This window comes from Solanum pennellii, chromosome 1 (genome assembly GCF_001406875.1).
Source record: "Solanum pennellii chromosome 1, SPENNV200".
NCBI classification, from domain to species: domain Eukaryota; kingdom Viridiplantae; phylum Streptophyta; class Magnoliopsida; order Solanales; family Solanaceae; genus Solanum; species Solanum pennellii.
The window spans coordinates 76556259-76574918 of NC_028637.1; the positions used below are offsets into that span (position 1 = coordinate 76556259).

The 18660-nt window shown below is 31.7% G+C and overlaps 2 protein-coding genes and 1 long non-coding RNA gene across 4 annotated transcripts; 1 reads left to right on the plus strand and 2 right to left on the minus strand.

The window, feature by feature from the left end:
- The first annotated feature begins 1730 nt into the window (after window positions 1–1730).
- Window positions 1731–3915, plus strand: LOC114075627. The gene is made up of 3 exons (XR_003576017.1): window positions 1731–1829; window positions 1920–1996; window positions 2104–3915. It is a non-coding gene; the product is annotated as an uncharacterized LOC114075627 (long non-coding RNA).
- A 5982-nt stretch (window positions 3916–9897) lies between these two features.
- LOC107008002 (probable enoyl-CoA hydratase 1, peroxisomal) lies at window positions 9898–14325 on the minus strand. Of its 2 annotated transcripts, none has more exons than XM_015206887.2 (3): window positions 13729–14325; window positions 11824–12106; window positions 9898–10216 (listed from the first exon to the last, which is right to left on the minus strand). In XM_015206887.2, exons 1-3 carry the CDS (start codon window positions 14136–14138, stop codon window positions 10112–10114), a joined length of 798 nt encoding a protein of 265 aa, XP_015062373.1. In that variant the 5' UTR covers window positions 14139–14325; the 3' UTR covers window positions 9898–10111. The 2 variants fall into 2 exon arrangements, with proteins under 2 accessions (XP_015062373.1, XP_015062382.1); XM_015206896.2 differs by lacking the exon at window positions 9898–10216 and adding an exon at window positions 10226–10768 and having other exon boundaries at window positions 13729–14226.
- A 1938-nt stretch (window positions 14326–16263) lies between these two features.
- Window positions 16264–17216, minus strand: LOC107023309 (protein DELETION OF SUV3 SUPPRESSOR 1(I)-like). Its single transcript, XM_015223966.2, has 2 exons — window positions 17210–17216; window positions 16264–16439 (listed from the first exon to the last, which is right to left on the minus strand). The coding sequence occupies exons 1-2, from the start codon at window positions 17214–17216 to the stop codon at window positions 16303–16305; spliced, it is 144 nt and encodes a 47-aa protein (XP_015079452.1). The 3' UTR covers window positions 16264–16302.
- Between the last annotated feature and the right edge of the window lie 1444 nt (window positions 17217–18660).

Sequence of the window (18660 nt, forward strand, 5' to 3'; positions counted from 1 at the left end):
ATACAATAGAATACCATATAATACATTATGAAACAATAGATAATAATGATCCAAACAAAGTTTAATACACCGTATTTTATGTGAACACATATCTATATTTTTCTTTTTATTTCAATTAGTTTCAGTTTTTTATTAACAGACTTTATTTCTAAGTCCTCCTTAACTAATTAGATTTTTTTTAAAAAAAAATGAAATATCACAATGTATCAACAATTTCACAAGGAAGGAAAATGTTTTTAAAAAAAATTACAACTAATCATTTAAACTATAAAGGGATAAGCTTGCACTAAACAAAATATTTATACTTAAAAATAATTTAATTTAATAAAAAAGTATCAAAATAAAGCATATAAATATAATATTTAAAACCTCAAGGGAGGTAAGTTCTATGAATACAAATATGGAAGGATGTTTATGACATTAACCGTGTAATCTAGTCATATAATTAAATTAATAAAAAATAATATTTGACTATTTCATATAGTAAGGTATTTGAAAATTTCACAATCAATGATTGATTACTAATAATTAAAGTGTTGCAAAATGAAAAATATAATTGACAAAAATTATATTTATTTTATTTTATTTAATTCATCACTTATTTATTAATTTTCTAAAATAAAGTATAAGTCAAAAGTAAAATATCATTTTTTTAATTTTCATGTTTTGAGTTTTATTTTTAAGATTTTTTAAAAATAAAGATAAAATTACTTACATTAAAAAGAAAAAAAAAAGTAAAAGTTGTAATAAGTAAAAATAATTTCTGCAAGTAGAGAAATACTTGTGACAGATAAATATTAATAAATATGACAATTTTATTTATTGATTTCATAAGTCAAGAACAAAATATCATGTTTGAATAGTTATTAGTTTTTGAGTTGAAACCTTTTTGGTTTTTTACAAAATGAAGTTAAAGTTACATAAATTTATTTATTTTTTTAAAAAAGAACTAACAATTAGTAAGGATTAGTAAATATAATTTATGAAAACAAAGAAACACCTGTAATGATTAAATGTTTGATAAAATAACAATTTTATTTATTTTCTTCCTCTTACTGATGAATATAACGGATATGAGAATTTCATTTATTTATTTATTTATTTTCTAAAAAAAGTCAAAATCAAAACTAAAACATCATATTTTGATTTGTCATGATTTTTTAAAAAGAATGAAACTAAAGCTACTTAATTTTAAAAAAAGAAAGATAAAAAGATATATTCATGCAAATAAGGAAATACTTATAGCCGGTGAATATTAACATATATGACAATTTCATTTACTTATTTATTTTCATACAAAAATGGCATACATCCCAAGTAAATATTATGTCGAGTTTATAATTTTTATAATTTAAGAAATGAAGTTAAATTTCATTTGTCTATTTTTTTTCTAGAAAAAGTTATAAATTAAAAGTAAAATATTATTTTTTGAATATTTAAATTTGAGTTGATCCTTTTTATGATTTTTTAAAAAAAATAATGAAGTTAGAGTTATTTAATTTTAAAAATAAAAAAAAAATATTAAGAAGTTATATTTTATATCACGATAGTAAATTTATGCTCTTAAATTTGTTCCTTATTATCTCTATTTCTCGCAAATCTTTTGGTGTTTAAATATTTTCTTTACATATTATTAGAGTCGTATATTTTTACGAACCATTTTTTATTCTCTCTCTAGTTCTTGCTCAACTTGCATTTTTATGGGCATCACGAGATAAATCACCATTCATCTTCTTATAAATAACACTAGGATCATTGGCTCATCCTCAGAATTAAAAAAAAAAAATAGAACAAAGTCATTTTATTTCCGTGACATAGCTACTCGACTTGTAAGTTCTCTGATTATTTCTATCAGAACCCTAGTAGCCAAAAGTTGATATCTCATTCTAACTTATGATTCTTATGGTTCTTGAGTGCAGGAGAATCATGAATTGATGGTTTTTGTCGACTCTTTGATCTTAGAAAAGAACGGTGATTTTCTGTTCTAGCTATATCGGTAAGTATAATTGGTGCAAATCCATTTTATTGATTGATTTATTGATATCTTTAGCCAAGAGTTAAAATCTCATTCTAACCAAAGCTTCTTGTGGTTCTTGAGTGTAGGAGAAATAAGAACGAAAATTTTTTGTCGATTTGTTGATCTTAAAAATGGACGGTGATTTTCTTTCTGATGATTTTAGTAAGTATTAGTTGTACATATCCATTTATTAATTAATTGACTGATATTTTTAGCCAAAATTAAAATTTCATTCTACCTTAAGATTCTTGTGATTCTTCGGCGTAGGAGAATAAAAAATGGGCGGTTTCTGCCCACTCTTTGATCTTAGAAATGGAAAACAAGTTCTCATCGGGGGAGAGACTAGTGAGTGAGATAGTAGGGGAAGATGAAGGAGGAGAGGGCGGTGATGAATACAAAGAATCTGTAAGAAGTAGATCTAGAGATGGAGGCGCAGGTGGATATGACTTTCTCATTCTCAAAGAACGAAAGTAATGACCTCGTTGATTAAAATGAACATCTTGGTTACCATGCAAGGACTCACGCCAACCAGATTCTGGCCTTCTCCTTGCACTAGGACTGTTTTTATATCGTTGGTTCACAGGGGAACTAATAAAGGAATGTCTGAGAGAACTTTGGTTGAGAAGAGGGGGGAAGAGGCAGAGAGAACCATGGTTGAGATGGTGGGGGAAGAGATGAAAGAGGAGGGGACGCAAGTGGGGGAGGTGAATATCAATTTTTCATCGGTGGAAGCACAATAGGGGAAGAGAAAAAGGCGAATGGGGCGGAGGTGGATACTGATTTCTCATCGGCGAAGGGCATAGTGACAGGGAAGGTAGATGAGGAGATGAAGGAGGAGGGGCGGATGTGAATACAAATAATCCGGCAGAGGAGAAACGCTTTGTAATCATTCACCCCATAACCCAATCCTACCTGAATTGGGACGATGGTGGTGAATGATGGATCATTATATACGAACTAAAATGTTCCTCGTCCGCCGCCTCAATTGGATTATTTGAGTACAAATCCGTAGTCTTCTCCTTTGTCTCCACTCCATCTTATCTGCCATTGTGTCCTTTGCCTATGAGAAATCGATATCTACCTTTGTCCCCTCCTTCACCATCTCTTCACCCGCTCTCACCGTGCTCTCTGCCGATGAGAAATTGATATCCACCTCCGCTTTCTGCGGGTTCTTAGCATCCAATTGCATCTCCTCCTCCTTCATCTTGTGCCCCACCATCTCACCCTGGGTTTTTTTGTCTCCTCCCCCACCTTCTTATCCAAGGTTCCCTTGGACACCGCCTTCATTAGTTCCCCCTCTGACCCAACACTATAAAAGCAGTATTAGTGCAAAAAAGACCAAAATTTGACTGGCGTGGTTCCTTGCATGGTAATCAGGAAGTTCGCTTTAAACAACCAATTCATTCTTTTCCTCTATTGTCAGTAAAAAATTTCAATGCTTTTTCATTGAGAGTTGAGAATCACGAGGAAGAGATAATTAAAAAATCAAAGGCATAAGCAGCGATAAAGGAGTTCACATAATAGGATTTTGGAGAAAACTAAAACAATAGCTTCTTATATGAAGAGTCATGGGTCCATTAGCACATCACATATGTCTGGCAAAAGAATTTTCCCTTTGCTAAGTCGTGACATGTTGAAGAAGTCGTCATCATTTCTTTGCAGAGGATGAAGAAGTGGTGACATGAAAGAAAAGTAGTTTAATTCTATATTTATTTCCAGTCAAGTGTACAATTATTTTATGTTGGATTACTTATCCATTATCTGCTCTTCTAGAGATTTTAATTTTCAAGCATACTAGTTAGTCGAAATTAAGATTTTGTTTAGAATGCTTCTACAATACTACAGATCACTATATGCTCTGTAAAATTTTTTTATAATGATTCTGATCGTTTAACCGATAACATTGACCAATTATTATGAGTTTTTTTCCTAAGCATATATAATACACTGATCATATAATTAAATATTTAATTTTGAGCTTTGAATGACCATTTTATCCTGTATTAAAATAATTAAAACAAATGTTGTAAAATATAATTAAATATTTAATAAATAACTCATTTAGATCGGTGCATGAATCAAATTCACATTCATAATTAATTTCTCTTTTGTTGTAAAAACAAAGAGTATTTGAAGAGTTTTTCCATTAAATAAATTTGACATGGACTAAAATCATTGAACTAATTTAATACAAATTCATTTTATCTACTTAAAGGTCACCTAGCAAGTGCTATAAAATGTCTAGCATGATCTTCATAAAATGATAAGAGGAGGATGAGAGATTATCAAGCAAAAAATTAATTTTGCACATCATTTTGTATGTGCATGTTATTATCCACTCCTCCATGTCCAACCTAAGTATTTTTATGTCCTTTTAATATTTTGATATACTTTCTTATGATTTTATTTTTCTATATGAATTTCTTGTGTCCTACATGAATAAATTAGTGATATACAATTCATGTTCTACTATATTTCTTAATTACTGATGAAATTCATAATGAAAGATTAATCAGTTAATTTGATATGCGACTCTGGATATAGAGTTTTATTTTTGTATGAATATATTTTTGAGATTATTATTTATTAGTAAAGAGAGAAATAGCAAAATGAGAAAAATCACATATGATTTTTTTAAAACAAAAATAAAAAATTTACACCCTAAAATAAAATGGGCCACCGAATTGGCAATAAAGAATGGATCATAGTATGTGACCGTGAGCCTAAAATTTTATTTAACTTTTGTTTATATTGTATAATCTTTTGACCTTATTAGAATAGTATTTATTTGTGAAAATATTCATTCCTCATATTGGTCATATATCTAGAATAAGTCATTTTGAAAAGTTTGTGTTGCTCAATCTATATTAATTATTCAAAGAAAAATTTTGTGGGAAAAAAAGTATTGTTCTTACTCCTCATAAATCATATTGTACAGTACTTCTCTTAGGTTAAAAAGATGTATATGTGATATAATAATAAAAATAATTGACATAATAATCATGGTGATGGTTGTAAGTGTGTTTCGTAATATATCAAGTGTTTATATCATTTGCACAAGTACCAAATTGATGAGGTCTTTTTGAACTTATAAATTGTGTGTAACAAACGTCTATTTACTATGATGAGAAGCTATTTATTGTTGATATAAAATTTTATTTATGGATGAAAAATTATTAAACTTCAACCTCCAGATTATTGGCTGGACCCGTAAATAGTTAAGTAGTAATTGTCTAAATTAGAATGTCTACTTTTGCCTTAGAGATATTATTTTATTTAAGAGAATGTGATATTCTTTTGCGTAACTATTGGATGTTAGTTATTACTCATACCCATAATTTTTTAAAATTGAAAGTTGAATATTATGTAAAAACACATTCAAAGTTAAAAATTCAATATGCTTTTTAAGAACCAATTTACAAAGATTGATGTTAAAATAGGAAGAAAATTGCACAAATCAACCAGAGAAGAAAAGAGAACAAGAAACTGCAAATGAAGGATAACACAACATGCTAGAGCATATCATCTATTTAATGTTCTTCTGCATAGTATACTTTTATTATTTAGTGAATTAAATATAAATGGTAAATCTACTATTGTTAATTTCAGCATTTCGTATTTTATAACTCAACTTTTTAGTATATAGAAATTAAATAATAAGGGACAAACGTGCAACGCACGTTCCCTAAAACTAGTTAATTAATATAAGCGAATATGGTCGAAAGCCCCCCCCCCCCCCCCCAACTTGAAATCTCAACTACACATTTCAATTTCACAGGTGTCCTATCACTCCCTGAACTGTTCAAAACTAAAATAATTTACTCCATAGGGCCTAGACGCTTGCGTGGGACAGTAAATGCATGTATCTCACTCTCTTAGAGAGAGTAAGAACCAACCCAAATAATAAATATGTTTAATTTTAGTTATTATTTTCTTATTAATTTTCTTTCTTCTTCACAACAACATAAATCAAATTTATGGCACCACCAAAGATCTTCACCATCTTGAAATCAATTCCTACATTAATTGATACACCAAAATTGTTTACAACAATTTCTCCATTACTCTCCAAAATCAAGAACTATATATCAAAAATCTTTGATTTATGCACCAATTTTTTTAAGTCAAAGCAAATTAAGCTTGGATAAGTTTAATACATGAACACCCAAATGATTTTCTTTAGTAAACTTTGAATATTAAGATAATTTTTTATCATATATAAAGTACCCAACAAATCCACCACTAATTTTGATAACTAGTCCTTTTCCTACGCATCTGAAAAGTTAGCGTCTGTTCTTCATCTTCTTCATTCCATTACTCTGAAATTTGATGCAAAATCTCCCTAAATCATCTCCAGATAGCCTTAAATTTTAGATATAAGTTTCTCTCGACGTTTCCAACCTTTTGATATATTATCCACTCAAAACCGTGCTCGTTTGAGTCAAGTCGAATTGTAAGCTCAAGCTTTTAATCTAATTTTAATGGAGGTTTCGAGCTCGTCAATTTTCATGAAATTTCGGGCGTCTCTTTAAATTTGAAAATCACAGTCATAAACCTCAAACTCAATGTATTTAGCTTCAATTAATTAACAACCATTTATGTTATTAACATGCTTCCACTTGAAGATTCAAAATACATTCATAATTTTTGACCTTTTAACATTAAATTGTTTTTTTAAATAATAAGTTAAAAAGGAATAAAAAAATTTAAAAAGTTTTAAATAAAATTTCTACAGAGACTGAGTCTCACCCATTAGTGTAGATGTGGTTATGACATTTTAGGGGTGTAATAATTCTTGTTTTAAACAATTCATGGGGTGATAGGACACCTATGAAGTTGGAGTGTGTAGTTGGAATTTCAAGTATACATTGGAGGGGCTTTAGACCATTTTCTCTTTATATATATATATTCTATGTAATTAAAATATTCATGTCGTGGAGGTTTAAATGTTACAGGTGAAACTTAGAATATTGTCATGAACTTTTAGTCCCTAAAATTCAAACTCCATAATATTAACTATTTCTTAAATATACAAAGCTAAAAAGTGACTAGATATCCCAACCTAGAATTTCTTAATACAGTAAGCGAAAAAGTGATTAAATGTTAACTAGAAACGGGCTGATGAGCTTATTCTAGAACACTTGCATGTGCGAATATTTATCGCGGGGTTGGATGTTCAATCAAATTGGACATGAAAGTGCTCAAACCACCTGACTTATCGATGGCTATGAGTGTAGCTAGGTCTTTAGAGCAAAAACAACACCTACAAAAAGCGCAGTACTCCCAGACAAGTCTTGGCAGCACAGTGAACTTGGCAAATTCAGCAACAAGTTCAGTCAATTCATTTAATGCCAAGACCAGCAACCAGACCCCCTTGGTCAAGCGATTAACTTGTGCAGAAACGGCAGAGAGAAGAGCTAAAGGATTATGCTATAATTGTGACGAACTATATTCAACCATTCACCAGTGCGAACAACTTTTTGGCTGGAATTAGATAATTCATCGAACAATAGTCCAAAAGTTTTTGATGATTGTCGTGAAATTCGAGCTTGAGGACAAGCTCTTTCAACGTAAGAGGGGGGCAGTAATGTTGTGGATGCGTCGGAATCCCTTTATCAAGCATTTAATTATATTTTTAGTAGCTTTATTCATTATTCTAGAATAGTGTTTATGTTTCATAGTTTTATAAGGATTAGGTTAAGTTATAGTTATTAGTTTGAAATAGTATTTAGGTCTCCTACTTTCATAAGAATTAGATTTCATGATGAAGTAATAAGACTTCTATATAAAGGGGATTTTGATGAATAAATAGGTAAGTCATATTTCAATAAAAAGCAAGAGATCAGAGTTCTCTCTTCCATTGAAATCTAAGGTTTCGGTCTCCCTTTAATGAGATGAAGTTATATACGAAAATAGGTTGATCTAGGAATCCAAACAAAGGTAGGGGAAAGTCAAAGTTAAATGATTTAGATTTTCTTGTTCATCATCGTATGACTCGATCCTTCTCTAAGAATCCTAACATAGTGCTTCAGTAAGCTTGATGTTTCATTATCTTGATGCCTTCTTGAGACCATAGAGTGACTTCCTCAGCTTACATATTTTATTTTCTCCCTTTCTCTGGAAGCCAAGAGGAAGGTTCATGTAGATGTCTTCAACTAAATCACCTTGTAAGAAGGCATTGTTGACATCAATTTGAGAAAGGTCCTAGCCATGAGAAGCTGCTAGACTGAGGAATAGATCTAATGGTAACCCTTTTTGCAACTGGAGAGAAAGTATCATGATAATTGAGGCCTTCCTTCTGAGTGTATCCTTTTGCATACTATTCTAACTTTGTACCTTTCCACCTTACCATTGTAATTGTATATGATCTTGTACACCCATTTTGAACCAATTGCCTTCTCACCTGGTTGTATGTCAACAATGACCCAAGTATCATTGTCTTCTGAGGCTAGGATTTCTTGCGGCATGGCATACATCCACAGCTTGTCTCGAAGATTGTTTCTGAAAAGATTGAGGTTTTATAGTTGTTGATAGGACTTATATCCCGGTATACATTCTCATAACATACATGGTGAGTAATAGAATGAGGATTAGATTTCTTGGCACAACAAAGTCTTTGAGACACATACACAAGTGGTTTGCAAGATTTGTGTGTCTTCCTCGGAAAGGCATATCCTATATGGGAGCAACAATTGGTCACCCCGTCCTTTAGTAGTGAATCAACAAAATTCTACATAGGAACTACTTCAATAGGATCTGAGCTTGGTTCTATGACATGTGCAGGAGAGTTAATAGGACACAAGTCTGATATTTGCAAGTCATCACTCAGACATGGATCCTGAGTGGAAGCATCATCTATATGATCTGTGAAGGGTAAAAACAAGGGATGGTTGACCCTCATTGTGAGATTTGAAGTCCTTAATAGAAAATACCCCCTCTTTGAATACAACATCCCTACTGATAAATACGCATATTTAGTCTAATGGTTAAGGGGTTACAAAATTTTCATGAGGTTGCGAGTTCAAGCCCAACTAGTCTTGTAATTTTTTTTATCACAAACACAGACACCCCTTGATGATAATTCTGACTCGCCACTTATATATGTTCAAAGGTTACAGAAGAACTAGATGGAACATTAACCCTATACTTGCTAATTGCTAGTAGTTGCAGCAAAGTTAGCAAAATGGGTTAACTTAGTACATGTAGACGACCTAATAAATAGTCTAGTAGAAGTAGCACCATCCTAGTCTTTGGCAAGCTCTTTTTTTTACGTAGTCGGGTGGAGATAGCAAAATGGTAGTCTTGTCATAATTTGCTAGCCTAGAGCCTTGCTTAGTTGATATATCTGCTATGTAATTTCCTTGCCTGAAGCTATAGCGGACCATTGAATTCTGCAACTTACCTACATTCTGATACAATATAATCATAAGGTGGTTTGACATGGTGTAAGATGTCAGACGAGTCTGTTTCGATCTCAAGGGGGGCTACTTTAATAGAGTTTGCTAAAATTAGGCCAGTGGAAGGCTTCAATTTCGGCCATTTTATGATTATGAGCTGCGCTCTTATTTGAGAAACTTGTAACCCAATCGCCTGTATGAGCCGGATAACTCCACCTATACCAAGTCTTACCCACCTGGTAAGAAGCTCCATCGACATTAAATTAAGATATGCCAGAAGGTGGGTGGAGCTATTTGATAAGAATGGTTTTATTGCTATCCTGGTTATCAGTACATAATTTGAACTCAAGAGTGTGGTTTCTGATTACCTAGATGGGTACAAGATCCGATTGAGAGTATTAATTTCCCAAACCCAGGATGAGGAGAAAGCCAGAGATATTATGGCATGTAATACAAAGCCTTGATAATGTAAAATAAAAAATGTAACATAGTAGACTATGATTTTCGCTTGCTAACATCAACACCACACCACTCAACTGAAGTTAAAATAACATCTTTAACTTAGTGATCTATTAAACCATTGTAGTGTAAAATGAGACTAATTGGAGCAACATTTCATTTTTATTTCACTTTTTGAAAAAAACCTGTTTGAGACTAGTTCATGTCAAAAGCAGAAAAAAATTTACACGTGATAAATCTATAATTTTGATGAAGGTTTGCTTGTATTCCGTCCTGCAATGAACTCTTGCATTTTCTTAAAGTAATCTTTGCCCATTCCATCATAATACTCGTGAGCCCTCTCCTGGAAATGACAAACGCACCCACATGAGTGGAATAGACCACATACATTGCTAATAACCTATGTTATGCCTGAACTTCAAATTGCATGTAATGCGACAACAAGGTGGTTGCAGGATTTGTACTAGTTCATTCATTAGTTTCTAAATATTTGACACCACAGGCAGTAGCTGAACAGGTTAACAATGAAGAACAAATGACTTCATAAAGAACCTCAACGCATCTAAAAGAAGAACTATTAAAGATTTAAGTGGATCACTTAAGTTGGAGACTACTCAGATATTCAACTTTAGGCAAGTTACTGCATTTGAGAATACGGGCAAGGGAATGGCCATGCCAGAGGCTTGTACCTCTCCATTTACTTCGTATGGAATTTAAGACCGTGCAACTTATGGAATTTAAGACCATGCACAGAGTAGTAGAAAAAAGACTTTTAAACTTGGGTCTTAAACACCCATCACGTTTTTGTGGCTATAAATCAGATCACTGAGAAGAAAATGAGCAATTTATAAGTTATTTCTTTTTCCAATATATAAAGATTCTCGTGAGCCCTCTCCTGGAAATGACAAACGCACCCACATGAGTGGAATAGACCACATACATTGCTAATAACCTATGTTATGCCTGAACTTCAAATTGCATGTAATGCGACAACAAGGTGGTTGCAGGATTTGTACTAGTTCATTCATTAGTTTCTAAATATTTGACACCACAGGCAGTAGCTGAACAGGTTAACAATGAAGAACAAATGACTTCATAAAGAACCTCAACGCATCTAAAAGAAGAACTATTAAAGATTTAAGTGGATCACTTAAGTTGGAGACTACTCAGATATTCAACTTTAGGCAAGTTACTGCATTTGAGAATACGGGCAAGGGAATGGCCATGCCAGAGGCTTGTACCTCTCCATTTACTTCGTATGGAATTTAAGACCGTGCAACTTATGGAATTTAAGACCATGCACAGAGTAGTAGAAAAAAGACTTTTAAACTTGGGTCTTAAACACCCATCACGTTTTTGTGGCTATAAATCAGATCACTGAGAAGAAAATGAGCAATTTATAAGTTATTTCTTTTTCCAATATATAAAGATTCTCGTGGGCATAATAAAAAAGGTGTTACATAACTGGAACGGATGTACTATTATTTAGCAATCTTGATGTTAGACTATGATCAGATTATTAACGCATGATTAAGGATTAGCTTTTGAAAGGTTGAAGCACCTCAATTAATTTTTCTATTTCCCCATCTCAATCTCTTCTGTATCACACAAGATTTAGGATCAACTTTTAAACGGTGCAAGGTAACTGAATTGTTTTGCCCCTATTCTCAATTTCCTCTATCTTGATTCTTCAGGTTCATAACTGGTCTTTCGTATGGTCTTTTTCTCTTTTGGTGAGAGGATTGGAGGCTGGGGCTATTGGTACTAGGAAGAGAGTGTATTAGCCTTTCTTTCTGATTGCTATTTGTATCTACAACACAAGCAATGCATGCATGGGTTCTCTATCAATATAGTCATTAGATTTTAGATACTAGAAATAGATCATAAGCAAAAAAGTTGAGCACGATGCACAATTAGCTGGTAAAGCATAACAAGAACAGACGTCATTACCTTCTCAAGAGCAAGCGCTCGGGTCAAGTCATGTTTGAACCCATCATTGATAACTGCCTTGTACCTCAAAACCAAGTCTTGGTTGTTCTTGATGATGGCTTCTGCAATTTGCCTAGCTTTGTTCAAAAGTTCACTTCTGTCAACAACATAATTTACCAAGCCCCATCTCTCAGCCTGTTCTGCGTTGATAGGTGTTGCAGTTAAGGACACTTCACGAGCTCGGCTGGGTCCAATAATTCGAGATAGTTTCTGTGATAGACCCCAAGAAGGAAATATCCCAAACCTGCAACACAAAAGCGAAGACACTCTCATCAGAAATCATCTGGAAACACAGGGTGTTTGACATTAATACCACACAACTTGTATTTCTGTTTTGTATTCCAAGTTTGGATGATTAGCTCAGAACTCAAGTAGGAAGGAATACCATGACGGATTATAACTTCAGGTAAATCAGTTTTTTAAGGAATTGGTGACCCTAACTAACTACCGTGGAGGATGAAGGGAACTTTCTGGACTCAATAGAATTTTCAGCTTAGTAGTTCTACAGTTAAGGACTTAATCTAATTTCTATAGCTCCTTTCATGGCGTGACTAATGATTGGTCAAATCCACAGATTTCATTTTAGATCTTGCAACCAATAATCTTAAAACTAATACAATTATAAAATAAAATCAACTCTGAAGCTGAATTCCAATCAATACCTTAGCAATCAGGTTCAATTAGGGTAAATAGCTGGCTTGATCCTAAATATCAAAACAGAAGACTACCTAAGATTCAACAGTCAGTGAAATTTCATAGAAAGACGAACACCTATCAGGTGTAACCAGTGCTCTTACAATAAAGAAGCAAAAGAACTCGATTTCAAAGAACTCACATAATTAGAAGATGAAAGTCGTGAGATGAGGATGTTGAGGTGCTGTGTGGGTTTACTAGGAGTGATAAGATTAGGAAAGAAGATATCTGGGGCAAGGTAGGAGTCGTCTCTGCGGTGAACAATCGTTTGGGTATGTGAAGATGAGAAATGTAGATGCCCCAGTGAGGACGTGTGAGAGGTTGGCAGGGAGAGTTAGAGGAAGACAAGGAGGTAATTAGACATGTTAGTTTGTAGTTGAGCATTCTCTCGCTTTCCTGTGTGATAAACTTGGTTGTCGCACTTGGACCTCCTTTCTTAACAGTGGTAATAGCACTATTCTTGCAGGTTCCTGTTCTTCAGGTATCACAAGTTTTTTTTGTGCTTCAGATATCAACTTATTTTGTTGTCTTACTGTTCATTCTTCCATATGTCATCTACTGCTCTTCATTTCACATTATTTCGTTAATATTCTTACTTCTATATTCCTTTTTTCAAACTGCTTGGATATGCTTTATTTTAAGCCATAGGTCTTTCAGAAATAGTCATTATATCTCTACGAGAATGTTGCATCTTCTTTTCTGGATAGGAGGGCTGGACTAGTTCAACTGACACATAAGAATTGAGATGCACAGTAGGAAGACATTCATTGAGCCTACTCGCCTTGAAAAATTAACTAGCTAAAATCAATTTCATTACCTCCAATATACCATGAGTCCATGACTAGGTAATAGAGCTCAAATCTTAAAAATATAAACCATCTATATTCATCAGTACCATTATCCAAATAAATCTTAAAAGAATTGTTATACTATTATTTCTTCAATCAACACTAACTTCACAACATACACATAACCACAAATCTTTAGAAAGCTGAAATCCTAAGAATCAACACCATCAGCTTCAATAAGAGTACCACTATCCAACAAACTCTAAAAATTTGATCATATGGATTGTTCATCAAATAGTGAAAGCATAAACAGAACCACCCAAATACATAATTACTGCAGATATCACGAGAGAAAAGGATAAATTGGGAAGAAATAAACACAAACCTAGCATGAGTATCCAAAAATTTAGCATCTTTGGAGGCAACCAAGATATCACAAGCGAGAGAAATCTCAAAACCGCCAGTAACAGCAAATCCAGCAACAGCCCCAATAATTGGCTTCCTACATCGCTCCATTTGGAACACCGGATCAGTCTCCATATCCCTGAAGTCACCCTTAAACACGTCTTCCGCCGCCGTCAGGTCAATACCGGAGCAGAACGATCGACCCGATCCGGTGAGTATAATGACCCGAACCGAATCATCTGCGTCCAGAGACTTGAAAATCCGAGCAAGATCGGTCATCATTGACTTAGTGAGAGAATTCAGGGAGTGAGGTCGGTTGATTGTGATACACGCAATCCCGCCGGCTTCGTGAGTAACCAGTATAAGCTTTTCCGGTGATGATTTCTCCATGTGATTGATTCTACTGGATCTCAAATCAAGTGTACACAGATATGTAAAAGTTATATAATGAAAATGGATGGATATATGTTCAACAAATTGTCATTGATATGTGTGCCATGTCAATCATGCAGTCGACTCTAAATTACCATCAACGTTGTAATGACAAAAATGATCAAAGAAGATAAGAATGAATGCACAACTTATTTAGAAAAGGGCTTAAATATACTCAAAGTATTAGAATATTCTTTTCATTTATAAATCAATCCATCACATTATTAATTTTTGTGATCCATCTATTGATATCAAAATATTTTTGTGATCCATTTTTTAGTTTAAAATTTAAAATTGATCACTTGTTTAATGATTTTAAATTTAAACTATTCAAATATTTTTTAAAATATATGGTGCTAAACTATTTGTTATAATTTAATTTATTAGTATAATTTATAAATCAATCCACTACTCACCTATTATTAATTAAACCCCTCCAAATTAATAAATCCATCACATTATTAATACAACAATAGAAAAGCTACTGTCAATGAGTGTTTTTAAAAATTTGAGTTGAAAATATCATACATTCAAGTTTCTAAATAAAAATTACCGATAAACTTAAAAGTCTGACTATGTTCATCTTAATTATTGTTACGTCTCAATTATGTGATGTTACTTCATAGGTAAATTTTTTTTCAAAATAATATATTAAATGTTTTAAAACAAATCATAAATATTTATAAAATTATATTTTAAAAAAAGTGCATGAATTAATTAGGGATGTATTACTTCTTTACCTCTAATCATAAATTACTAATTCAATCTTGAAAGAGAATCGTATTGAAAGTGTCCTCTAAAATAAGCGGCTCAACCTAAATTTAATTGGGGCTTCGGTTCTGGCTCGAATAATTTTGGATGTCATTTTCAGAAATCTATAATTACATCGTGACTTAATAGTGTTTATGGCGATTTTAATATTATAATTGAATTATTAATTGGATGCGGTTTAATTAGTAATGCGTGAATAGTGTGATGGTTTATAAATTATATTAATAAATTAAATTATAATCAATAGTTGAACGCCAAGTATTTTAAAAAATATTTAAAGAGTTTAATTTTTAAAAATTTAAATAAGTGGTCAATTTTGAACCTAAAGGTGGATGACAAGGGTATTTTGAAGTCAATAGGTAGATGAAAAGGGCATTTTAGAGCCAATAGGTGGATGAAGGGTAATTTTGAACCATTTTTAATAATTGAAGGGTATTTTAGGCCTTTTTTTTGTTTTAAATTTTAAAACTATAAAGTCTGAATATATCACGCAAAAGATTTAAGATTTATTTTTAATGACATTAGTAAGTAATAATATTTGCCTATTATTCACATTATTTGCGGTTTATTTATAATTTAAGAAATTATTTTAAATTAACTATCAAATATAAGAGGAAAATGCATAAATTTTCTTTTGAATTAGTCTTAAAAAGTCGGTTACATACTTAAACTATCATAGTGATCTATTACTCACATATACTATTCAAAAGTGAATTTTCCTATCCCTACAACTGACGTCATAAAAAAAATAAAAAAATAAAAAATAGGCGCGTAATTTCATCACACTTCTTTATCTTTTTTTGTTAATTCTGATATATTTTTTAGTGAATTATTGTATTTTATTTAGAAAATTTTTGATTAATTATTTCTGTCTTTTCATTTATTTTTTTTACTTTGTCAAAGAAATTTGGATTGTTGATTAATTTTTACGTTTAGTGATAATAGCAACTTTATGGGTTTTGATAGTGATGTATAACATAAATTAAAAAGAGAAAACGAAAAAGGTCCTAAGATATCCTCGAAGTATTGAAAATGGTACACAATTACCCCCCATCCACCTATTGGCCCCCAAATACCCTTCACATCCACCTTTGGGTCCAAATTTACCCCTTCATTAACGGACCAAAATTAAAAATAATTAAATAATAATTTTTAATTACGTGGCACTCAACCATTGGTTGTAATTTAATTATTTAAAATAATTTTAAACCCACACCCATTACCCACCCATTTTAACTAAACCCGCCCCACTTGACCCAATTTAAAAAAAAATCTATCTAATTAAAATTTAATAGTTGGATGTGAGATGGTCCAACATTGAGAAGAAAACGAATTCATGTGCAAATGTAGCTCATTTCTTCTCAGTGTTGATTTCCAATTCCTTTCTGAGCTGCAGAGAGAAGTCATCGTTCACATCATCATCATCCCAATCATCTTCCCATTGTTGGGTTACTTCTTTGCCTTTCTCTTTGTCCTCCCACTCTGAATTATGTTATATATATATATATGAAAATCATGATCAGATGTTACACAAAGATTCGGCAAAAAAATAACAGCAAAATTGTCCTAGAGTCCTATCAGGATAATAGCTTTTCCAACAGATGCATCAAATGGAAAAGGAGAACATAGGACACATTGCCTTTCAAAGGAATAAAACAAAAGGATACAAAAAAGAAGGTAAAACTCTATTCGAGAATTCAGACACTCATACAAAAGTTTAAACACCAAGGTTATCAGGTGATAGAGATGGGGTTTTTTTTAAATTGGGTCAAGTGGGGCGGGTTTAGTTAAAATGGGTGGGTTTAAAATTATTTTAAATAATTAAATTACAACCAATGGTTGAGTGCCACGTAATTTAAATTGTTATTTAATTATTTTTAATTTTGGTCCGTTAATGAAGGGGTAAATTTGGACCCAAAGGTGGATGTGAAGGGTATTTGGGGGCCAATAGGTGGATGGAGGGTAATTGTGTACCATTTTCAATACTTCGAGGGTATTTTAGGCCCTTTTCCAAAGAGAAAATACATAAAATCCCCCAACCCTCTCACTCCTCCCTCTGAAACTTGTATGCACAAGGGTAACATGACAAAAATAACATATTTAGGGGTCGTTTGGTAGGGAGTATTAGGAGAAATAATCCAAGTATTATGTATGAAATTATTTAATACTATGTTTGGTAGGAATTTTTGGTCTATGTATTATCAATCTAGGGATTAGTTATGCACCCTACATGGTATTAGAGGGTGTATAACTAATACCTTCCATTTGGTGGTATTAGCTCTAATACCGTAGGATTATTCTAGGCAAAGACAAAAATATCCCCTCAAATCCTTTTAATATTTTATTTATTTATTTGTTTTGATTTTATATTTAATATTTTATACTTATACTAATAAATATATTTAAATAAATTAGCTTACAAATTTTATTATTTAGATATAATTTTTTGTTTCTATTTATTATTAATATAAAATATTATAATCCGATTAATATGCTAATGTTGATGTATGAGTTTAAGAACAATTCATAAGTAAAATATTGCCTCTTGACGAAAGTCCATTAAACATTACACAAGTAGTGCAAAACAAGAGCATATATATATATATATATATACACACACACACACACACACACACACACACACATCTCGAATATAAAAATAGTTTAATTTATTTTGCTATATTTATTTTATTTTATGATAAAGAGTTTTTTAAAAATTTATTGGTACGAAACAAAGTTCAATAAATTTTCTCTATAAATCATTATAGTTGTGTGACATTTTGAGATATTAATTCCAATTTATTAAGATGACAATTATTTACTCTCAAATAATTTAAGTGAGAAAATAGTGAACATGACAGTAAAATTTTTATTTTCCTAGCTAATTAAAAATGTTATAAAAAATAATATTCTCCGTTAATTATATACCTTGACTCAATTACATGAAATAGAAAATTTCATAATAACTCTAGGGTATAATTGGAAATATTTTTTCGTAAACATTTAAACCACACACAAAATTAGGTAAGAAACAATGAACCAAACACTTGATAAAATTAAACCCTGTATTACTAATCCTTACATTACCAATCTCTGTATTACTAATCCCTATATTACTAATCTCTACATTATTAATCTTTGTACCTAACGACCCCTAATTAACTTATTTTATATGTAATTTTTAAACATTTTATTTTTCAACTAACTTTTATTTATACGGACAAGGGCCTAAAATACCCTTAAAGTATTGAAAATGGTATAAAATTACCCTTCATCCACCTATTGGCTCCAAAATGCCCTTTTCATCCACCTATTGGCTCCAAAATACCCTTGCCATCCACCTTTGGGTTCAAAATTGACCATTTTTTAATTGTTTTAAAATTGAACTCTTTAAATATTTTTTGAAATACTTCGCGTTCAACTATTAATTATAAATTTAATTTATTAATATAATTTATAAACCAATCCACTATCCACTCATTACTAACTAAACCTCACTCAATTAATAATTCAATTATAATATCAAAATCGTCATAAACACTACTAAAGCACGATGAAATTATAGATTACTGAAAATGACATTCAAAATTATTCTAGTCCGAATTGAACCCCCAATTAAATTTAGGTTGAGCCGCTTATTTAGGAGGACACTTTCTTTCAAAATTGAATTAGAAATTTATGATTAAAGATAAAGAAATAATACATCCTA